This window comes from Homarus americanus, unplaced genomic scaffold (assembly GCF_018991925.1).
Source record: "Homarus americanus isolate GMGI-L3 unplaced genomic scaffold, GMGI_Hamer_2.0 scaffold11022, whole genome shotgun sequence".
NCBI classification, from domain to species: domain Eukaryota; kingdom Metazoa; phylum Arthropoda; class Malacostraca; order Decapoda; family Nephropidae; genus Homarus; species Homarus americanus.
Genome location: NW_024737068.1, coordinates 9,104,450 through 9,130,017, shown reverse-complemented (window position 1 = coordinate 9,130,017; position 25,568 = coordinate 9,104,450). Strand labels below are relative to the sequence as shown.

The window sequence follows — 25,568 nt, the reverse complement described above, 5'->3', positions numbered from 1 at the left end:
TACTACAGTACTTTCATTTACTTCTTACTTTTATCCTCTTCACCACTGATCGGCTCGTTAACTGGATGATCGGTCATGTATCTGTTGGCAAGTATTGGACATGAACCTGCTCCAGAGTTGGTCAAGTCTGGTCTTGAAAGAGCTCACACTTGTATATTTGCTTAAATAATGAAGAAAATTAATGAATAGGCAACTTTACTACCAAACGTGCCACAAGATTCACACATCCAATTTTCTTCATTATTTAAGCAAATATACGAACATATGGAAACTTCTCATGATCTTAAATAAACAATGAATAGCTATCATTAAAAAAATGTTACATTTAGTTTGTTTAGAATTTATTCTGAGAAAGATACAGCCGAAAATAGATCCAGCAATCACATTCACCATTAGTCTTACTTTACCAAGTATTGCCAGGTAATATTGCGTGAGTACAAGACCCAGGATGAAATCAGTGCATCTTTGGTTGACTGTACATTCGACCGAGTAGTGCCCTCTTGAGATGTTTATACATTTCAATTTTAATCCAACAAACAATATGGCCTTAATATTTTGGTATTCTCTTTCAAGGCAGCTTTATCTTTGAAATCTCATTATACTGTACAGTAGGTGCTCAATTTAGATACAACTTTCTTTAGACCTGGAAACATTGCCTCCTCTTGGTCTACAGTTGTCAGTCTCTTCATGATGTTTTCTACTTCACATTAACGAAGGAAGTACTGATAGTTGTGAAAACAAAATTCATGGTTTGGAAGTAGTAATATAACCATCAATCCCTCACAGTAGTCGAGTGAACAAATCATGTTCAGCTATTGGGTGACTTGGAGAACTATGATATAGAAGGGGGTTGGGGGTTACGTTAAAGCTCTTTTTTTCCCCCCACAATTCATATCTCAACACTCGGTACTCTAGTTTAAATAATGTTTTATTATATCCAAGGTTCTTACTATGCATGTCAAATAGAAATCTTCCTTTTTTTTTTTACTTTAGGGAATATGGTTGTTCCTGACCGTGAAAACCCTCTTAGCCTGCACTGAGTGTGTGGTCCTGTATCAGTTGCTGTTAACTAGATAGGGGAAGGTGCAGCGATAACCCAGAATCACTAGAGGATAAAGTTCCTGGTTCAACCCAGAGAAAGAGGAAGTTTTCTCGAGCACAAATTTTTATTTTGCGAGTTATCTCTTCCCTTCAACAGTCGCCATAGTTCAGTGTTTGGAAGGTCTAGTAAGAAGTATCCCATTTATCTTGAAGGAATTGTAAATACAGTTTGAAGCGCAATTAATAAACCATACAATTATGTACAAAGATTCATTTTTAGTTGGTACAGTCTCACCCAAAAGTTGGTTAACTCTCCCAGTCAGCTATTGCTGCACTGCCTGCTTCAGATGTTTGAAACTGTCTCAGTACCAACTAGAACATAAAACCGATACTAATGAATCTAAAGGTTCAAAGTAACAGACTTAAGTTGATACATATGAAGCAGGCAGTGCAGCAATAGCTGGCTGGGAGAGTTAACCAACTTTTGGGTGAGACTGTACAGGTACTCCTTAAACAGTTTATAGATGCAGTATTATTTATAGATATTGTTTATTTGTAGAGAACGTACAGTACTAACAAAACAAAAGTTGAAGCAATACCTTTACTGAGCAAAATTCACTTTGAAGAACCAGAAAGCCACATGCCGGGAACTGTATTCATATTATTAATAGTCTCCTTATAAGTATACATAGGATGGGTGGCACAGGACAGGTAAATTTCAAATGAGATAATTAACCAGGACGTGTCTGGATACTACATGTATTATTATTATAATAATAATAAACACTACATACAATCTTTTGTAATTGAACTGCATAAAATTTCACTTACATAAAATATTTAGGAAAAATCAACTTCAAGTACAACAATAGAAGATCAATGCCTGTTCTGACCATATACTCTAGACCATTGTCCTATTACCACAAGAAAAAATATGACAGAGCACTAGAAGGAGAAAGAGAACATAAACATTATAACTGATGTAATAATGTATGAGTGTTTTATCCACCAAGGTCTTCAAGGGCATATTTTCAGGAGAAAACTGAACAAAACAAAAATATAGCAGCAATGCGAAATCGTATTCTGTAACATGAATAAAAAGATATGGGGTAAATGTATGTGAAAGGGCAAGAAATTGGTAGTAACTGGTAAATGGCAAAGAGTAAAGATAATACAAATTAACCATTAATATATAGTACAGCACTACTGTACACTATAATCACATCAATGTAACAACACCAGTAGCAACACAGTAGAAAGGCATATTAGAGGCACCTCAAAATTATTATACAGTATGTCTCTATTGATGGGAACAAAACTTTGGACACAACTTGTTCACTGTGTCTATGTAGTTTGGAAAGATCAATACAATACATAAATCGTAAACCATTACTGGTGTCATGTTGCATTACAGGTACAGTACTACACTTCAACAATAAAAGCCTTTAAGTAAACATTACAGATTAGAAAATACAAAATACCTTAATGAGTTAGGGATCTCTTGAGAGGGACTTTAAGGAATACTATTGTACTTTGATACTGTATTGAATGCTTTAATTTGATATTCTTAAAACCAGGATACAACAGTAAGTACAGTACTATCAAAGGATATTTGGCTGCTATTTTTCTCTAACTTATAAGAAATGTACAACCTATCAGTTATTAATACTGTACATTACTCGATGTTGATTACAGTACAGTTTCAGGAGTTACATATAGTGAGAACCAAACAATCTTTAAACACAATTGTGCACGGTACTTGATTTAAATATGGTGCTGTTTAAGAATAAATAAATTAACTTGGATTTTCATTATCAAATTTCTGAAACACTTTTGTCATGTTGAGAAACCAAATGTTGATACATTACTCTGCCGTAGGTTTAGAAGCTTTAGAAGTTTGTATGTCATGAAGAAGATAAGCAATACTGACAGATGATATCTTGAAATTTATCATTATAGCATCACTTTGCAATGCATTACTCATCTGTTTACAGTACTTGTTTTTTCTGCAACTGGGGAGAATTATAAAGAAATCCAGCACCGCAATTGTATAATTTCCCTAAAATTTTAAACCAAAACATAAAGGAAATGACTAAATCCATTTAACTATCCATTACTTTTATCAAATTAACTTTAATGTGCAAGTTTTATAGAAAATGATTTAATTTAGTTTGATATATCAATACCAAGGACAGGTATTGTACAATATCTAGTTCTATTTATTATTCACGAGATCATCGATCAAGACCTGATAATTGCAATTTAATGCAACATTCACATGATGCAAATACTGATTTTTACTTATCTGTTGTCCTGAACGACCATGTTCTTTTAGAATATCATTAATAGCCTTCTCAGTGTTAGTAAGCATATATTTGAAGGGAAGGTCAACTGATGTTTGTGTATTCTTTTCAAATGCTGTAACATGCCGACTACTATCACATTTACAGTGTTTGCATTTGTAAGTTATGATGTCTTTACTCATTCCTAAACCAGGTATTATGCTCATTATTCCCTCAAAAATTTTCCTTTCTATTTCATGAACTGCTTTACAGCACTTACAGTATAGAAATCCTGGAGTTTTCTTTGTGGCAGTCTCCTTTAATTTTGGAAACTTCTTAGCTTGCTCGTAAAGAGGTCCAATGGTACAGATTATCCCCATCCCTGCACCAAGAAGACCCTTTGAAGGTGCAAGAGAAAGCAGCTCGACACAGTCATTCACTGGAAAGGTATTTTCCCTGCATACCTCCTCTGCATAAATTTTCACAGTTCTCTCCACATCTAACACATTGGACTCCTGAGAACGTTTTAGATGGTGAACAACTGCTGCTAAGTCCCACACTTGCTCACAACTCTTAAATGCCTCTTTAGTCATATGTTTAGAATCTTTGCATGAATCGATGAAGATCTTCAGTTCAGCTTTTAAATCTCTGACAGCAGAGTCCATTACTGTTGTGGCATATACTTCACTCTGTACAGTTTTAAATGTATTAATAGAGAGTGGTGGCAGCTCTAGCATAATTTTTATACACTTTTTCCAGCTTTTGCTCCCAATCCTCCAGTATGCATTTTCCATCTCATTAATTTCTCTACTTGGATTTCTGCCAATCACAGGGTTATTGAAATTTAAGGCGGCCTTGGATCTTATTCCATAATTCTTCATGGACTCAATAACTGGAGGAACCACCTGGTTGTCTGCAAATGTTATAAATGGTATTAAGTGGTCAGCGACACCCTGCCCAAACAGTGTAAACACATAGTCTATGATGAGACGTTCTGTTGGAGTCAGACATGCCTGATACGCTTGTGCAACAAAACCAATGGCATGAATATCAAGACCCTTTGAAGCAACATTCGTTATGAAGGTTTTAAGAGCCTGAATATTATTACTCACATCTGCATCAGAAGAGCCACATAACCCTGGAGTGTCAATAATTGTGATTGGAATATCATCTTCCATGAAGTAAAAAGTATACACATTTGTAGATGTTGTATGGTCGGGAGCACAATTTGAATTTACTTTTACAAAAATCAACTCCTCATCTGCAGTTTTGACACCTTTGATGCAATTGCCAATGAAGTTTATCAAAGTAGTTTTCCCACTCCCTGAAGTTCCAATGAGAATTATAACTTTCTCTTTTGCATTGTTGCTGTCAGCCCCAAAATATATCCGTTTCATGCCAAATGGACCCGAGGATAGATTGGATGGTTGCACGGTATGAAACGTCATGACCTTTTCATCATGTTTTCTAGTGTTATGCTTCGGAATTTTATGTTCATTCCCATGCTTTGCTGATGTAATGTTAATTTCTCTTCCCTGTGTTAGTTGAGAACTATCCACTTTTTGTTTCTTTGACAAAAATCCAGAGTTTTCGTTTTCTTTATTTTTGTGAGTTTCTCTTGTTTCCTGATGACGGTCCTTGATTTCCTGATGTACTTTCTGACCGTTACTTGTCTCCGAGGTGACAGACTTTGTATTACAGTATTGTCTTTCTCGAGTTTCTTCTCTGCTGACCTTGGAAGATTTATTCACATTGGTGACTTGTGTACAGGGATTAGTTTTTGAAGTAGTAGTTTCTTTGCCAAACAAATGGTCTTTATTGCAATGTTTCTCTGACTTGGCAGGTAATGGATGTTCTGGTTGCAAAGAATATTCCACAAGTTTATTATCCAAAGCTCTTCCACACTTTTCAAGTAACCTTTCAGTAATATTCTGTGTATCTGACTGTAGGACTCCTTTCATACCCAATTCACAATCCTCAGTGAGTGAAGAATTAATCTCAGATTCAGATGGCTTATGTGCATTGAAGGACTTTCCACTTATACCTATATGTGATGAATGACCTGAATGAGAATAACTTTCAGCAGTAGAATGAGACTTCAGCTCCTGCACATTATCTGCGAGATGACTGCTTACTTGAAGTGTGTTACTGGGTGGCTGTTGTGGATCTAAATGAGCCTGCATTTGGGGCTGCTGTTCAGGAGACCTTGTACAGTCCTGCACGTTAACATTCATTTCATTTAATGATCTTTGTTGACAATTGATTTTTTCAGCCTCATCTCTCACATTTCGGAGCTGAAGTTCCTCCTTGACATTATTTTCATGTGGACAAATACAATTATCTGTTATGCATCCATTACCTGCTAACGTCTTGTGCAAAACTATTGGATTTGGTTTCATCACACAAGCAGTCTGAGGGGTATCAGAAAACTTAGACTTTTTCACAAAGTTAACAAATCTGTTCATGGAAATTTTTAAAGTACTCATCTGCACACCTTTAAATTTGTCATTATACACAAATGCAGAAACAAAATTTCTTGATAAACTTTGTGGAATGTCAAGTTCAGAACTGTTATATAGTGCATCCATCAAAGAGCTCTCTATACTTTTTTTGTCTTGTACATTTAATTCCTGTGAAAAAATCAATAACATATGAGCTTGAATAAAAAAATTTACTGAAATAACAGTATGCCTAGTCTTATGTGGTGAAGTGTTAGAGCCTCTAATTTCCAACCTTCTGGTTCCCTTAATCAAACAAGCATTTTTGCCATTCTGTTTGCCCAGATCATCCAACCAGGGTAGATTTGAAGGTTTAACCTTTTGTTGTAATCCCTTCAAGTATCTTCCACTCTCAATGTTTACAAAGAACTTGAGACTAGTTTCATTCTCAACCTTCGATCCACTATCACTGGGGTAATACTCCCTGGATGAGATATTGAACGTCCACCCAGGGTACACCTCCTCCTTCTGGACAGCAACTTCTTCAAGTTCTTGATTCCTATAAAGAAAAAGCACATTTAATATAGACAAACAGAACAAGTACAGGTAATGGGAAATCGGTAAAATTTCATCAATGTGTGGAACCCAGAGCCAGATTTAGGGCCATACTCAGTCGTTACATCACCTGACCGATCGGGAACACCATCAGGTGTGGTTATTTAGTGACGCCAGAGACACAATGGCAGACCCAGTGGATCAGGCTTGCTATGGTTTGTTATCAGGATTGTTGGAACATGACATCGGGAGGAGGTACCCGCACTATGGCAGTCCCGATGTATATAAAAACCTTTCACCCTCCAAACTTTGTTGTACAGGCTGTACCTCTCTAGTCCGGCAACCTCGAGACCTGACCGGTGTAGGACCATGGAAATTGCCGGACCATGGAAATTCACCCTTTTCCTGGATAGATAGTGACTTGTGCTTATGCCTGGAAGCACTAGCACCACTTTCTCTGCGTCATGGTCTCTTTGAAGACATATTGAAGGGTTAAATGTCGTATAGTAGCTTCTCAAATTTCGCGAGTTTTTAATTCTTAACGTATTTTATTGGAACACACAAAAAATAAATAAAAATGTTGACGGCGGAAACATGAATTTCGACGGGTTTGAACGGCCCGCCAACGTGCAGACGACGTGCATAATCGTGTAAACACCGTCATTTCTCTTATGTACAAAAGATTCATTATTGTGTATTACTGAATGTCTTTTTATTGAATTAATGTTTATGTGTGCAAAATGAGCAATACAATTCATTAATAATACGTAGAATATTAAAACACATGAGGAAATGACATAGCATTGTTTTCGTTGATTACAAAACCAGTGACTGACTGGTTCTACATATAAAACTGAAGAAAATAAGACCTTGGTTGTAGCTGTAGTAAAATTAATATGGTTGTTTTAAGTAATGTTATTTAATGTTAATAAATGGAACAATAGAAGTAGCTAACGATAATGGTAAAGAAAAAGAGAGATCGCATATGTAAGTGCGCACACGTGAAAACATATCGTCATTACTTTACATAAGAATATGAAAGCAACACTTATTTACTGTTCATATATATTTTAATTAATGTTTCTGAATTTGTTCTTATTGAATTAATGTACGTGTGTGCAAAATTAACAATACAATTTATTAATAATACGTGGAATATTAGAGGAGACGAGACGGCTGCCGGCATTGTTTATGTTAAAGCTTACGAAACCAGTGACTGATTGGTTCTACATATAAAACTGAAGAAAATAAGACCCTGAGTTTAGCTGTAGTAAAATTAATGTAAAAAATGAATATGGTTGCTTCAAGTACCTGTAATGTTATTTAATGTTAATAAATGGAACAATGTCACGAAGTGTAAGAGGATGCACCTGGGCCGTACCAACGGTAAGGAGGCGTATCATATGTCCCAACGGGATGAAGAAACTGCACTAGTTGAGACTGTGTGTGAGAAGGACCTAGGTGTGTATGTTGACAATGAGCTGAAGTTCTCGGGCCATTGTGAGAAGAAGGTAAATCAGGCAAATAAATTATTGGGTCTTATAAGAAGGTCGTTCAGATATCTAGACGGTCCGTCCCTCGTGACGATCTTCAGGAGTGAAGTGCTTCCCCACCTGGAGTACTGTCACCCCATCTGGTCCCCGAGATATGCTAGGGACTGTCAGTTGTTTGAAAATGTTCAAAGGAGGGCCACCAAACTGGTGCCTGCACTTCGGCACCTCAGCTACCCTGAGAGATTGGAGCGCCTGAACTTGCCTAGCTTATACTACACACGGGCAAGGGGGGGGGGACCTAGTTGAGGTGTGTAAGCATCTCAGGGGGCACTACTCAGTTGAGTGTCCTTACTTGGAGCTGGCGGACACTCGCCCCACAAGGGGTCACAGCTCAAGATTGAAGAAGCCGCAAGTCCAGAAAACCGTGAGGGCAAATTTTTCGGAGTGAGGGTTGTAAACTCTTGGAACAATCTACCAGAGAGTGTTGTGACGGCACCGAGTGTGAGCTCTTTCAAGAGAAGACTTGACCAACACTGGAGCGGGTTCAGGTACATTCAGGAGCCGGTGCATGCCCAGTATTTGCCAACAGTGCGTGACAGAGACGTGACCGGGCGGCTAGGGAGCCGATCTTTTGGTGAAAAAAATATAAATGAAAAGAGACGTGACCGATCGCCCAAGCGGCTAACAAGCCGATCAGTGGTGAAGAGGATAAAAGTAAAAAAAAAAAGTAATATAAGTAGCTAACCATTTATGATAAAAAAAAAGTGAGACTGCTCGTATGTAAGTGCGCACATGTGAAAATATATCGTCATTACTCTACATAAGAATATGAAAGCAACACTTATTTACTGCTCATATATATTGAAGGGTTAAATGTTGTGCTCTGTATAGACAAGCAGAGAGAGAGAGACAGAGAGACTTAATTTCCCACGGCTTTGTTTTATTTTTTTAAGGGGATTAGCCCGCCCGGGCATAGGTCACTGACCCACATTGGGGCCTGAGGGTCAAAAATTTAATACTCCTGTTATAATAATTCAGATAAGTAAAAAAAAAAAAAAAAAAAAATAGCTGCCTATCTACCTATTGGACAAACTAAAATCGTTCCAGACCACGGGAGTTTCTGGACCACAGAATGCCGGACTAGAGAGGTACAACCTGTATTGATATAGAATATATTCAAAACTGATAGGAAATGAGTGTGTTGGTCACAATGTTTTGTTTCCATATACAGTACATTCAAAGATTGTCAAGTTATTTATTAAAAAAGTGTTAAATAATCCCAGCTGATCATGTGTGCAGTGGTTCATAACTAACACCAAGCTGCTAAATACTCAAGGACTGTAAGCAATATTTAAGAGAAGAAAAATATCTACTTGTAGATATATCAATGCACCTGCATGTTTAAGTACACAATAATTGAGGTTTTTATAGTAAGAAATGTAAATTTCATAAAGCAAGCACAAATTACCAACAAAATGATGATGTTTAAGATCAGCCTAGTCAGTAGTCAGCCTCATCGCAAATGAATGTGGCTCTTATTATAAATCTTATCAATTATGTTTTAGTTGCACTGCAGTTGAGAACCAAACTGGGGCACAATATTCAAGAATGGGTAACAGAAATTAAGTAAAACAGAATGTAATAATATTAACATTCTGAAACATTAAATCACTTACAAACTACTGTGTAACAATTTTGTGAAATGTTGACGAGGCTACAAAATAAACGTGATATGGTTACATTAGCAATTCTCGGCTAAGAAAGCCACTTGCTAAAAGTTAAGGCCATATTTCAGGTTGGATGAATACTGCCTTTTCTTGGATAACTTTGTCCTCATTACTATGGCTAACCAGATCATTGCACTTTTTAAAGGACAGTGGTATGCTCTGTTCATGGCTATTCATAATTACCGCACCTTCCCGGTCTGTGTTGTGACAGCCGACTCTGTCCCACAGCACACCAACCATCAGCCACCCTAGTGTGACCAACACCCTGTAAAATTTAACCTTCAAAATAAACTTCACAAATACCAGAAGATAATAATTTTATATCCCATAGATATTCTTTTAACACTTTAATGATCGTTTCGTTATGTGATATTTTTTTTATGGTTTCATTTTTTTCGTGTTTGAAGGAAATATTGTTGGGATACTCAATACCTGGGTTGTGGCAACAATGGGCCATTCAGCCGATTTTAAAATGTTGGTAGCCCTGCCCGGTTAATTAGTATCCCAACGGTATTGAATGTCTGACGCATGTTCTTGAATGAACTCGCCTTTCACAACCATCAGATGGCCAATGGTTGGGCTCACCATCAGTCAGACATGAGGACTGTGAATACGGCCCTTAGGCCTGTGGGGGCTCTGTGCTGTTCAGATGTATGGGGGGCCCGAGCCTCGCACTACTAGATACGAGTAATAGAAGCTCCAAAAGTTGGTAGCGAAAAGTAGTTACTGGTGTACAATAGTGAGTTTCTGGTGTACAATAGTGATTTACTAATGTACAATAGTGATTTACTAATGTACAATAGTGAGTTTCTGGTGTACAATAGTGAGTTTCTGGTGTACAATAGTGAGTTTCTGGTGTACAATAGTGAGTTTCTGGTGTACAATAGTGAGTTTCTGGTGTACAATCGTGATTTACTGGTGTACAATAGTGAGTTTCTGGTGTACAATAGTGATTTACTGGTGTACAATAGTGAGTTTCTGGTGTACAATAGTGATTTACTGGTGTACAATAGTGATTTACTGGTGTACAATAGTGATTTACTGGTGTACAATAGTGAGTTTCTGGTGTACAATAGTGATTTACTGGTGTACAATAGTGAGTTTCTGGTGTACAATAGCATGTTACTGGTGTACAATAGTGATTTACTGGTGTACAATAGTGAGTTTCTGGTGTACAATAGTGAGTTTCTGGTGTACAATAGTGAGTTTCTGGTGTACAATAGTGATTTACTGGTGTACAATAGTGAGTTTCTGGTGTACAATAGTGATTTACTGGTGTACAATAGTGATTTACTGGTGTACAATAGTGAGTTTCTGGTGTACAATAGTGATTTACTGGTGTACAATAGTGAGTTTCTGGTGTACAATAGCATGTTACTGGTGTACAATAGTGATTTACTGGTGTACAATAGTGAGTTTCTGGTGTACAATAGTGGGTTTCTGGTGTACATTAGTGAGTTTCTGGTGTACAATAGTGATTTACTGGTGTACAATAGTGAGTTTCTGGTGTACAATAGTGAATTTCTGGTGTACAATCGTGAGTTTCTGGTGTACAATAGTGAGTTTCTGGTGTACAATAGTGAGTTTCTGGTGTACAATAGTGATTTACTGGTGTACAATAGTGAGTTTCTGGTGTACAATAGTGATTTACTGGTGTACAATAGTGAGTTTCTGGTGTACAATAGCATGTTACTGGTGTACAATAGTGATTTACTGGTGTACAATAGTGAGTTTCTGGTGTACAATAGTGAGTTACTAGTGTACAATAGTGAGTTTCTGGTGTACAATAGCATGTTACTGGTGTACAATAGCGAGTTACTGGTGTACAATAGTGATTTACTGGTGTACAATAGTGATTTACTGGTGTACAATGGTGATTTACTGGTGTACAATAGTGAGTTACTAGTGTACAATAGTGAGTTTCTGGTGTACAATAGCATGTTACTGGTGTACAATAGCGAGTTACTGGTGTACAATAGTGATTTACTGGTGTACAATAGTGATTTACTGGTGTACAATGGTGATTTACTGGTGTACAATAGCGAGTTACCGGTGTACAATAGTGATTTACTGGTGTACAATAGTGTTTTACTGGTGTACAATAGGGAGTTACTGGTGTACAATAGGGAGTTACTGGTGTACAATAGGGAGTTACTGGTGTACAATAGTGTTTCTGGTGTACAATAGTGAGTTACTGGTGTTCAATAGTGTTTCTAGTACAGTATACCGTACTTAACTGTGTTTAAGAGTACAGTAGCAGTTTCCATTATTTCTCTTTATTCTCAACTGGTTTCAGGAGTGAGAGCAACTTCATTCAGAAAAAATTATAAATATACAGGTAACACATTACTCTCAGCCTCAACGGCACTAGTCATACTGTATCATGTTAAAATATTTACAACAATGTTACAAATACCTGGAAGCCTCAACAAAGTGTTAGCTAATTCTTTAGTTTCAATCATCTGCTAAGTTTATGCTGTACAGGAGTCTGATTTTATTTTTTGTAAGATGATGGGGATATGTTTATTAATAATTTTGTTTTCCTTTGGACATGTCTTGTGTATATTAACTACAAGCCAAACATAATGATCCATTCAATATTATGAATTGCTATAATCATCATAGGTAAAGTTATATGCTGTATGTTTGAAGCACAGTATTTTATTTGAATATGTATATTACAATGCTCTAAATCAGTAATCACTCAGTATTTGGTCCCAATATATCATGAAAAACCATTATTCTTAACTTAACACAAGTACAGGGTGTATAGGCCAACCCTAATTTACGAATGAGTTACAATCCTAAAAATAAAAATTGGCAAAAATTAGTAAATCACCAAATATATTGCCACTAACTCCCATTATACAACAGGTGTTATGCTACTGGGGGAAAAACAGTACAATTAACCTCAATAGCCCACCCAGGCACAGGTCATTGTCCCACAAGGGGGGGTCTAGGGGTCGATAAAATACAAGAGTTAAGAGAAATTAAAAATAGAAAAGAAAAAGATTATATTATCTACACTTGCAGTCAATCTTAATTTTCATCAACCTACATTTTCGTTCGTCTCCTGTGTTGTATCTTAAAGCAAGTTACCACAATTGCTGTCAGAATTTGATCAGTTTCTTGTTCCCTTTCAATGCAACTGATAACTGTAGTCAATTATCAGCCTTTGTCTCTTACATGATTGGCAGTCAGAACTACTTTAAGATGTAAATTTATCATTGTCCTCAATTTTTTTTATCTGTATTTGTATCATTTCCCTAAATATATGATACAAGCTCTTCAGCAGTACAGCTACAGTGATAAAGATTCTACAGTACACCGTACAACCTGTCCAAGTTCAGTACATGATGCTCCCAAGTGCCAGTGTTGGTATCTAAGCATATAGTATAAATCTTGTAATGTCAAGGTTTTTCGTTGTATATTAAAATAACTGTACTGGACAAAAATAAAATTATAATTTCAAAATTCGCAAAATCTAAAGAGGGTGGGAGGGAGCAATGTAAATCAGGATTGGCCTGTAATTAACTCTTGAACCACAATACATCCAAAGTTTGTTATTTACTACTGTATTAGGTTAACAATATAATCACATTTAAGAGAAAACTCAAGTGTTTGCAGCACAAAGAGTAATACTGCACCCTTTACATTCCAATACAGTACAGTAGTGTTTCACAAACAGTATCCAACAACCAAGCAGTAAACATACAATTTCTGACAGATATGAAAATACAAAAGGATAACACCATTACCTTCCAATAAACCTTCATATTTTCTAAAAGACAGAATTGGGATTATTTTTTCTTTAATTTTATAAACTAAAAAGATATGCACCATTTTATATTGCACTTTCAGTTTTATCTTTAAGGTTTAAAAAGAAAAAAGTTGTTCCTGAAACATTCTGCACCTAATAACATGTAACATGTTGACACTGTAAATAAGTCAATCTATTATTATTGGTAATATTTATGTCACCATATCATTCACAATACAGGTACTCCCCGACTTACGACCGACTCGACTTACGTCCACCCGCACTTACGACCTGCCTCGGTCGTACCAAAATGTGGTCAAATTATGTATTTTTGAGTCCCAAAGTCTGTACACACACAATTTTCATCTGTAATTCACTTAAAAATGGCTAGCAAGCTTAAAAGTGGGTGTTTTGTGGTGCTGAGAAGAAAGAGAGACCCAAATTTTCGATTTTCTATGCGTTATTTAAGCATTTACGACTTACAACCTGGATGTCGGTCCCCAACCCCGTCGTAAGTCGGGGAGTACCTGTACTGTATATAGGTTATCTTCATAAATACAGTCTACATAAAAACAGAGATATCAAAAAGTAGGGATATATATGTTTATAATAAACCGCCAAATAAGGGTCTCACTGACTTATTATTCATGAAAATAATATATTTTGTTCATTTCAAATTGAGGAATAACCCATCACCAACAGAAGAAAAACAAAGTGGCAGAAGTTGCTAGAAAATATAAAGCCTTTATACACCTAAAACTAAATACAATATTTTACAAGATAATTTTAAGTTACTATTTTCCCTTTTACAACTTTCAAATACCCCTGTACAATATACAGTACAGAATAGTATAGTATAGTATTTCCATCACTTCTCAAACAATTTTTTTTTCATCATCACCGTTTTACTACCATTTTCCATGCCTGCATAAGTTGGCCGTAATACCCAAGGTCAACTCGCCATTCTGCATGTTCTCTCTCTGGTTCGTAACTCTAAATTACCATACATTTCTTACAACCTATCCAAAAGTCATTTACCTTTAACAGTGATTTTCAATTTTACCCCAAACTTTCTTCTAATCATACTACTTCAAAAACCTGCCTTACTTATTTCTTGGCCATTTGTAGGTCTTTCATGAGCACACCAAAATCGTATTTTGCATCATAATTGATGTATTGTAAATAACGATAAACACTTATTCTATATCCTGGCATGCAGAACTCTGACAAAACTGTAGACAAACAGTTTAGTGTGTGTTCCAGTAATTTGTTCTTATTAGTGGTAAAACCTTGTGAACTGCCTGAGGTCTTCTCATCAACTGGTGCGACTCCATGATCATTTCCTCGACAGGAACATGCTGTACACTTGTACGAAATAAATAATGTACTGTTGCCCAGAAAAGGTACATAATAATAACTAGTAGGGTATATTCTGCGCAAAGGATGGTGGTGTTTACATTCATGACAATATAAAACTTCTGGTGCTTGTTGTAGAGTTCTCTTCAGTTTATTTATGTTGTCATCAACATATTTGTAAATAGGTGTCATGGCTTGCAGGACTCCAATAGTACCTTTAAATAACTTTCTTGAAGGGACAAGAGAGAGTAACTGGATATAAGAAGTTGTATTAGTATCACCAATTTCCTTACAAACTTCTTGAGAAAATTGAACCAAAATATTTTCAGTATCTAAGGAGCAATTCAGTTCTGTAGACTTCATGCATTTGAGAATTGCTGCCAACTCCCAAACTTTCTCACCGGTGAGATTTACCTCTTTAATTTTGTGTTTAAGGTCCTTACAAAGATTAAAGAATGCCCTTAATTCATCTCTTAAATCTCTCTCGGCAGATTCTACCACTGTCGTTGCATACACTTCATTCTGTACGGCCTTCATAGTATTCACAGAGAGAGCAGGGAGATTCTGGAGAGATTTCAGACATTTTTTCCAGCTCTTGCAGCCAATTCTCCAATAAACTCTGTCCAGGTCATCAACTTTATCAGTTTTGATGTTACTGATGAGAGAATTATTGAATTTCAAGAAAACTTTAAAATTTACCCCATAGCTCTTCATGGCCTCTACAACTGGAGGAGTTTCCTGATTATCAGCAAAGGTAACAAAGGCTATAAAGTTCTCGGCTATGTCCTGACCAAACAGTTTCGAGACATAATCCATAACAAGTCGTTCTGATGAGGTTAAGCGTACCAGGTGAGCCTGTGCCACAAAACCAATGGCATGGATCTCATAATTTTGAGAGGCAGCATTTGCCAAGAAGGTTTTAAGTGATTGGATGTGATCTCGCACTTCTGCCCCTGAAGAATCGTTTAACCCTGGGGTGTCAATGATGGTTACTGGAGTATCGTCCTCACTAAAACAGAATGTATAGGCAGTTATTGATGTCGTGTGTGACCGCAGATCATTCGAGTTTCCCACTACGTGTACCAATGCATCATCAGCACTTTTAACACCGCTGAAGTAATTAGCAGCAAAATTCACTAGTGTTGTTTTCCCACTTCCTGAAGCTCCCAGTAGAATTATGGTTATTGGTTTCTTATCTGAGTGAATACCATAAAACTTTCTCATCATTCCACATTTATCATAAGTTTCCTCCACAGGCTTGAGGTAACCAGGCAGGAGAGTGATATTCACTTTACCTCCAGTTACACTTACTTTATTATGTCCATGGAATTGAGATTTTACAATATGTGGGCCATCTTTCTCTTTTGGAGTCATTCTGCCAACTCCAGCATTGCTTTGTATTTCCTGAGGTGATGGTCTAGAATCATTTACAAGAGATGGTTTTACATGCGAGGTGGAAAAATCTATATGCTTTCCTTCCTCATTTTTGTTGCATGCTGCGTGTGACTTAAGGGAATCTCTTTTTCTCTTATAATTTTCCCTAGAACTGTAGCCTAAATTTGTGCCTTGACTTATATTATCAGCAGTAAAATCTCTCTTTACACAAGGGGAATGGTTATTTAATCCTTTTTCTAATTGTGCTCGACTTTCAGAAGCCTTTGAACAATGAGAAGCAAGACCTGTCCTTGGTTCAGGATTATGATTATTCAGCCTCATTTCCAAATGTTCCTGATCTTCATAAGCTTTGGTTGATTCAGAAGGAAATTCCAGCTGTAAATCAGGGTAGATCTTACTTGGTTCATTTCCCACTGGTGCTTTATTTTCATGGCCTTTAGTACTTTTGATACTTTGAACCCCTGATGCAAGAGAGTTGTGTTCATATTTATTTGGTCTGGTCTGGCTGATAGCAGAGCCTTTATCTTTGTTTAACATTATCCCAGTATCAGGGGTTTGTTTTCCAAATCTATGAATCTGCTTTTCTGACACAACAGTGGGTCCATCTTCCTTAACAATATTAGATGTCTCTCTGGAATAAGGAATTTTAACTTTCTCTTGTAATTTATTAATGTTTGAAATGCTCTGACTAGTAGACTTAACGACATGATCAACAGGAGCCAAACACTCAGAGCTACAGTTTTTAGTTGAATAAGTTTTGGAGTTTTTAATCTCTGTTTGGCTCCTGGTCAAAGCACCTACGTCTTGCGAGCATAGAGCATTATCTCCAGGTTTTACTTTACCAACCTTTTCACCTTTACCATCTGGGCCAATAGATTTTGTATAAGGTTTAACTTCAGGCACATGAGAGACATTTTCTGGATCATATAATTTGTCAATCAGAGGTCTCATTTGACTGCTGGAGCACTGACTGTGGACCTCAGCCAGTCGAGTTTCTTTCTGGGATTTATCTACTTTCCTTAAGTCCAGAGATCTTTCAGTGGATGAAAATGGTTTCCCATTCCTCAAACAACTCTTGCTGCCATAATGAGTGTGTGCTGATATATCATTATTATGGACAGGGATTGATTCCGTTCGATAAAGTGAATTGCTATTTTGTTTCAGTCCTTCATAATAATAAACAGTGTACTGTACATGATTTGTCCCAAGGTTGGAAATATTTTCATTTACAACATATTGTTGATTTTGTGTTCTGTTCACTACATTTTCAGCAGTGTTTTCCCTCTCACTCATTACACTTCCTGAAGGCTGAAAATTATTTTGTTTCCGAGCTGTTTTTGAAGTACCTGAAAAGGTCGTCTTTAAATTCTTACAAGCAGAAGCATATGAGTATTCACATGCAGTACCCTTGGTGGGCTCCATCACATGTATAGAGGATGTATTGTTGCCAATTTTTGATTCCTTGAGAAAGTGACAAAATTCCTGTACACTATGTTTAATGGAATTTGTTCTCTGAGTCTTCCCACAGTGAGGATAGATATAAATCTCTGTACATGTGTCATCAATTACACGTGGAATAAAGCTATAAGCACTTCCGTTTAACATTTCATTAAGATATGATTCAAAGGTAGATATTGCTCCTTTCTCCAGGTGGCATGAAAAATGGATAAGCATATTAATATAGGTCTTATAATTTAGTGTTTCAACTATGTGATGCTGCTGATGGGCTACAGTATCACAACCTTTTTTCTCAATTATTTTAGTTCCTTTCACAAGTATTGTATCTTCATTTTTTCCTTCATTGACTTCTTGTGCCCATGTTGATTTTTTGAAGATCTCGGAACTTTTTAACAATTTAAGAAGATGACTCTTATCCCAAATTTGAATCTCATATCTACAGGAGGTAGATTCACAAATGGTAGGGTTAATCTTCAAGTTGTCTTCACGGCAGTAAAAATTCTTGTTTGGTTTGTCATAGATCCACCCTGGAGCAACTTCATCTGGGAAGACATATATCTCTTCTCTGTTTGGTGTCCTAGAGAAAAGAAAAACACGTATCACTGGGTAGTATAACATTAAGGACCCCTAATCTTCTGGGGTTCTTCAGTTATTAAAAGTGCAGTCAACCGAAGATGCTAAATGTAGACAAAAATAGATACAGTAATTTAAATGACTACTCTCCAATTAAATGATCTCCAAACCCTAGTGATGTCATTGTTAAACTCGGGTCACGTGGGATAACCCCCTTCACTATGGGGATGCCACTTTTATTATTTCATTTGGCTAATGCCAGACTCATTATAGAGGGGAACAAACACCCAAACCGCTGGACCTTACCTTACCTTAACTAATGAGGAGGATATGGTGGCCGAGTAGGAACACCTAGGCCTGTTGGCACCAGCCATCATGTGGCCCAAGATTCAAATATTACAGTGGAAATTACAACAGGATGAGGGCTATTCACTGACCAGACTTACTGGTAAACAAGAATGCAGATACTTCCTTGAAGATCATAGTCGGTAATACATACGGTATCCACTGCCTCGAAGGATACCATTACACATGAGTCACACAGCAGTTGGAAGTTGATAAGAAATCTCAGAAATTCAAGAGATGGGTTGCAACAAATTATGAGCAGGAAAGAAGGATGTATGCCAGGTCCAGGAACCAATCAAAGTCAGAGTAATAGAGAGAGAAAAAAAAGAGTTCCAGAGGTAGATTGCAAGCAAAGTCAAGTCAAACCCAAAGTCTCTCGACTGTTAAACAAAATCTAAATTAAAGACAATGTTTGGGCCTATCAGATCAAAGACTTGAAAATGGTAGGGATGCTGACTCGTATCAGGACAAAGTGAAGTGAAGGCGTTAAACAAATTCTTTTCATCAGTGTTCAGAGGAGAGTATGTGAAAAATCTCACCGTTTAACAAAGTGCTGATGCACATTATGCTTTCATAAGAGAGTACAGTACCATGTTGGGAACAAACTGTCAAAGCTAAAGGTATACATAAGAGCCCAGGGCCTGACAGCATACATCCCAGAGTGCTAAGAGAGTGTACAACAAGCTTTGTTGAGCCCCTTAAAATCCTGTCTGCAGATGCGTGGACAAGCAAATGGCCTCCAGCAACTAGAAAATGGCATGTGTGACTTCTATATTCAAACAAGGAGATTGCCAACACACACATAATCAATGGCCAGTGAGCTTTACTAGAATAGTTTGTGTTAAGTACTAAAAAGCATTATTAAAGATGCCGTTATGGAACATCTTCTACAAAACAACCTAGTAAAGGAAGTGCCAACATAGGTTTATGCCAAGATGCTCCTGCTATGATGTAATTACTAATGCTGGATGTTTGGACCCAAATCCTGGAGTGTGGTGGCAATATTGACAATCCTGTATACTGAATATCTGAACTTGACCAAGGCTTTCAACAGTGTAACCCATGAATGGCTGAAAACTTAGATGGAAGGGTACAGAATTCAGAGGAGTGTCCTAGCATGGATCAGAATTTTTTTGTGACCCCAAGTTGTGTGTGGTTATTAATGGCATATTCATTGACAAGCTGGTTACCAAAGGGCAGTGTAATGGGCCCATTGTTGTTCGTTTCATAAATGACATGCCAGAAGCTATACTCGTAAACTTCTCCATTCAAATGTTTTGCAGATGATGCCACGTTATTCAGGGAAATTAAAAACCAAATGGACAGAAAGATCTGTTCTCCAGAAGTGGTCAAAGGAATGGTTGCTAAGATACGTCACAAAACGCATAAAATGCACCTAGGGCAGGGGTCGGCAACCTGCAGCTTTTTCACGAGACTTGTGTGGCTCCTGCTTAAAAATTATTAATTCACCTTAAATAAAAACAATATATCTGTTTAAGGAAGTTGGTAGTGAATGTTAATTGTTGATTTTTTTTTTTAATTACTGGCTTGAATATTTTGCATTCATACAGAGCTCAAGGGGGCTTCCAACATATAATTAAGAATTGGCCAACAACAAAATATTCAATCTTAAAAAAACATTCACAGGAAGCTCAATGCCTTCACTGAGAAGTATCCAGCAGAGATGCCAGACAGAAAGCTCTTTAGGAACTGTAACACTGCCAGACAGAAAGCTCTTCAGGAACTGTAACACTGCCAAACAGAAAGCTCTTTAGGAACTGAAACAGCAGGCAGAGAATATTCATGAAATGAGTGAAATCCTCAAGTAACACAACTGCAGCCAGTTTTGTGATAAGTCAAGAGATAATAAAATGAGAGAAGCCTTTTCACATATAATCAATACATAAAGCAAGGGCGGGCGGGCGGGTCGTGTTGCGTCTCTGTAACAAAGCGTGTTCGGCATCCGGGCCTTCGATGTAGAGCGGCAGAAATTGGACAGTGATTACATAAGTTCGTCAAGATCGTCTTAGTGAGGTGAAAGTGTAAATCGATGTCGGACTTTTCATGCTAGACACGATTGTATTTTTGAAAACTCAATTTCCACCGAGTTGGAGGTGCAGCCAGGGTCACAGGCCTATAACCACACAATCACTGCCACATGACAAAGCTTTTATTTTATTTTATTTTTTAGGGTGTTGTGGTCACGGCTGTGATAAAGGCCAACCAGGGAGTGTAGTACTGTGCCTTCAGTTAAATCAGTTCATAGTTGTCATCAGTGAATGCAGAAGAGACTATAATAACTTAAAGTGAATACATATTGGCAATCGAGCTGGTAAGGACAACTGCCAGCCTATTCGTGTCATAGGTGCCACAGAGACTTTAAATTTTATTTTGTTTGTGTGCTTGCTCAAGGACTGAATCTGTGTTTATAATACACCACTCACAGGGAGATACAGTGTACACAGTGATAGTTCATAGTGTCATCAGTGACCGCTGAAGTTGTAAATAACTTAAAGTGAGCGCTCACTAGCAAGCAAGCTGGAAAGGCACCGTGCCAGCTGAAACCAAGTCGTGTCATAGGTGCCACAGAGACTTTAAATTTTATGTTGATTGTGTGCTTTCTCAAGGACTGAAACTGTGCCTACAATACACCATTCACAGGGAGATACAGTGTACACAGTTGCAGACGACAACTCCATAGGCAACAGAGAGTAGCTAAGTACTTTTTCTCTCTTTATTTTCTTTGAAATAGGTGTAGATTTATACACAGTCTGCACCCACCCACAACAACAACAACCATGAGTTTGATATGTGACTACTGCAGGGAGACGTCGGATATGGAGGATGCAGGCCTAACTAATGCAGCGTTTAGGAAGTTACTAACTGCCGTAAAGCTTGATGGCTGTTGCTGGTATTGCCCTGGCTGCATAGTCAAGGTGAATGAAGCGATTGCAATCCATAAGGGAACGAGTTCTCTAGGGACGAAAATAGATGAAGCAGGAGCCCTGCTGGTTGACAAACTGGAGCAAGTTGAGAAAGAGATCCTTGCTAAGACTGAGGAAGTAGCTAATAGAATGGAGGTGGTTGCTAAGAGGAGTTATGCTGACGTATTAGGAGGGCCACGGGGGGGGCGGAGAGTAATGCAGAATCAGTACAGGTTCTACAGCAGATTGGGACTCTGAAAAAGTGTGTCGAAGAAATGAAAATTAACGCACCTACTGTTAGGGGAGAGGAGGAACACCAGGAACGGCTCCAGCGCAGGAACAATGTAATAGTTTTTGGAGTCCCAGAGAGCCAGGCAGAGGGAACTGTGAGTAAGGAAACACACGACAAGGTGCTGTTTCAAAATATTTGCACAGAGGTTCTGAAGATTCCAGCAACCCCTCAGGATGTGAGGAGACTGGGACAAAAGCAGGGGGCTAAGCCTCGCCCCCTCAGGATCACACTAGGGAGTGAGGAGGAAAAATGGCAAGTTATCCGGCAGGCAAAAAACTTAGCAAGGAGCGAGGCATTTCGAGATGTATTTATTCACCCAGACCGCACGGTAATGCAGAGGGAACAGCACAAGAAGCTCCTGCTGGACTTGAAGCAGAAGAGGGAGGAGTCGAGACAGAACGGGGACAGGTGCACATGGGTTATACTCAGGGGGAGGGTAGTGGAAACAAGTGTGCCGACACAGGGCCAGGGGGCAGCAGTGCACCCTCCACCCACTCAACCCCCCACCCGGGAGGCGGCACCAGCTCAGCCTACCGGACAGGAGGGAACGAGCGCCGTGTAAACAATGACATTTTTAACCACACCCTGCAAAATACAGTGTACTTAGCAAATGCTGCAGAATTAAGCGGCTGAAGGCTAAGAGCAGAGACGTTAATGAGAACAAATACCCTGGGCTTCTGACGTCATGTACACTAATACCGACACTGCTCCTTGATAAGAGGAGGAGTTTGAAACACTACTAAGAGTACACCAACCAGATATTGTAGGAGCTAGAGAACTGCTGTACATGAATGAGAATCGACTCCAGAGGAATGAGTTCAGTATTGCTGATATGACCATTTATGAACCTAACTCAAGAATCCTGTGGTGAGGGTGTGGTTATTCACGCTTAGCAAGACCCTGTGAGCCAGCCAGGCGAGGGTACAGGAGAGGATGTTTTGAAGAGTCCAAGTAGTAAAATTAAATTAAAGGGAGGGGACTTACTTATCGTCGTAGGTGTATCTACAGATCCCTGAACTAAAGGCCCACTAAATCAAAGGAACTTAAGAACCTTAATAAAATACAATGCGGCGCATACCAACCCAGCCACCTCCTTATCATGGGGACTTTAACTATGGCGACATCGACTGGAGAAACGAGTCAACCCTGAATAACTTGAATAATCCTGCTACTTTTTGTAGAAACTTGAGAGATAATTTTCTTGTTCCAACATGTGAGAGACCCGGCACATTACAGAGGGGAGCAAATACCAAGCCACTTGACCTCATCATAACAAACGAGGAGGGTATGGGTGGCCAACTGAACATCTTTGCCCCAGTTGGAAGCAGTCACCATACAGTGTTGTCATTCAGATTTAACTGTTACCTAGTTCAAGATAAGGCCAGGGCCAAGGAAAAAATATTACAAGGAAATTACAATGGGATGAGGAAGAGATGAGGGTACTAACTGGCCTGGACTTATTAAGGTACAAGAACGAGGACACTACACGCTGAATACCACAATTAGTAAATGACCCATTTGATCGAGCGTTAAATATATACTCCAAGACCAAACCCAGTGCTTTTCTAGGGAATAAATAGGATCCCTACACATGAACCATGCGGCGGTCGACAAATTAAGAAGAAAACCCAGAAATTCAAGACGTGGGGTTGGGTCAAACGATGAGCAAGACAGGAGGATGCCGTATGCAAGAGCCAGAAACCAAGCAAAGATAGAGTGTAGGAGGGCCAGTAAAAGGAGTTCCAAAGGCTGGTTGCACGCGAGGTCAAGTCAAACCTGAAGGCTTTTACCGCTTATGCAAAGTCGAAATTGAAAACGCGAGTAGGGGAGCATTGCACCTGGAGGCTTGAAGATGGTAGTTACGCAGATTCTGACCAGGCGCTGAGGCATTGAATGTTTCTTTTCCTCAGTGTTCACAAGAGAGGATGCAAATCTAACCCTTCCTGCGTTTGAGACAGACGGTTCGACACAAAAGACTGACCCACATTGTGTTCACAGAAGAGGGTATTAGGAAATAAACTGTCCAGGCTAAAGGGGTCCATAAGAGTCCTGGACCTGGACATGGTGCATCCTAGAGTGCTAAGGAGGCTGTGCAAAACGAGCTTGCAGAGCCCGTGAAGATTCTGTTTTTGTAAATGCCTGGATGATAAAATGGTCCCTGGTGAATGGAAAGTGGCTTATGTGAGTCCTATCTCAAGAAGGGCGATAGGGCACCTAATGCACAACTATAGAATCGTGAGCCTGACCAGCAGATAATATGTAAAGTACTTGAGAGTATTATCAGAGATGCAGCGATGGAACATCTACTAATGTAAACAACCTTTGTAAAAGATTGCCAACACGGTTTTATGCCGGGCGCTTTTGTTGACAATACACAATTGCTCAAGGTATTGATATTTGGGACCCATATTCTAGAACGGGTGGTAATATCGACATTATTACCTAGACGGGTTAAGGCTTTCGACAGTGTACCCCACGAAAGGCTGGAAATCAAACTGGAAGGGCACGAATTCGGGAAATGTCCTAGCGTGATAGAAGACTTTCTACATGACCGCAAAGTTAATGTGTGGTGATTAATGGCACGAAATCGTCATCCGTATTCTGTAATAAGTGGGGTACCGCGAGGGTAGTGTATTGGGCCCGCTGTTGCTTGTTTGTTTCCATAAATGATGTGCCTGACGCTACACTCCTCCATTAAATGCGTTTGCCGATGACGCCAAGTTATTTCCCGGGAAATTAAGAACCAAGCGGACTGTGAAGAGCTGCAGAAGGACCCTGTGGGCTCCAGGAATGGTCGGCTGGTGGCTGCTGAGATTCAATGTCAACAAGTGTAAGAGGATGCACCTGGGGCGTACCAACGGTAAGGAGGCTGCACTATATGTCCCAACGGGATGAAGAAAAATGCATTAGTTGGAGACTGTAAAGTAGAAGGCGACCCAGGTGTGTATGTTGGACAAATGAGCTGGAAGTTCTCGGGCCAGCCAGGAGAAGAAGGTAAATCAGGCAAATAAATTGCTGGGTCTTATGGGAAGCGTCGTTCAGACATTCAGACGGTCCGTCCTCGTGACGATCTTCAGGAAAGTGAAGTGCTTCCCATCTGAGTACTGTCACCCCATCTGGTCCCCGAGATATGCTAGGACTGTCAGTTGGTTGAAAATGTTCAAAAGGAGGCCACCAAACTGGTGCGCCTGCACTTCCCGCATCTCAGCTACCCCTGAGAGATTGAGCGCCTGAACTTGCCTAGCTTATACCACAGACGGGCAAGGGGGGGGACCTAGTTGGAGGTTTATAAGCATCTCAGGGGCACTACTCAGTTGAGTGCGTCTCCATTTGAGCTGCTGGCGGACGCTCGCTCCCACAAGGGGTCACAGCCAAGATTGAAGTTAGCTGCAAGTCCGGAAAAACCGTGAGGGCAAACTTTTTCGGAGTGAGGGTTGTAAACTCTTGGAACACCCACTCAGAGAGCGCTGTGGACGCACCAGTGTGGGAAGCGCTTCTTCAAGAGAAGACTTGACCAACACTCGGAGCGGGTTCAGGTACATTCAGGAGCCGGTGCATGCCCAGTATTTGCCAACAGTGTGACAGAGACGTGATCGACGTCTGGAAGAGGCTAGCGAAAGACTCCGGTGAAGAATATAAAGGAAAGAGTCGACCGACGCCTAAGCGGCTAACAAGCCGATCAGTGGTGAAGAGGATAAAACAACACTGGGGCGGGTTCAGGTACATTCAGGAGCCGGTGCATGCCCAGTATTTGCCAACAGTGCGTGACAGAGACGTGACCGATCGCCCGGGCGGCTAGCGAGCCGATCTTTCGGTGAAGAATATAAATGAAAAGAGACGTGACCGATCGCCCAAGCGGCTATTTCTAAGCCGATCAGTGGCCGAGGATAAAAGTAAAAGTTAAGCATCAGAACATCTGTCCAGTGATT

General features: G+C 39.1%; 1 protein-coding gene across 2 annotated transcripts in view; it reads right to left on the bottom strand.

Annotated features, from left to right (window-relative positions):
• Nucleotides 1–324: 324 nt before the first annotated feature.
• Nucleotides 325–25,568, bottom strand: part of LOC121872938 — a 48,564-nt gene continuing 23,320 nt past the window's right edge. Inside the window, exon 3 of one of the 2 annotated variants that reach the window (XM_042376075.1) lies at nt 325–6,320. In XM_042376075.1, coding sequence (XP_042232009.1) covers nt 3,257–6,320 — 3,064 coding nt within the window. In that variant the 3' untranslated portion in view covers nt 325–3,256. Of the gene's footprint in view, nt 6,321–12,181; nt 18,083–25,568 lie in introns of those variants that run through there. The other variant, XM_042376074.1, reaches the window with a different exon arrangement.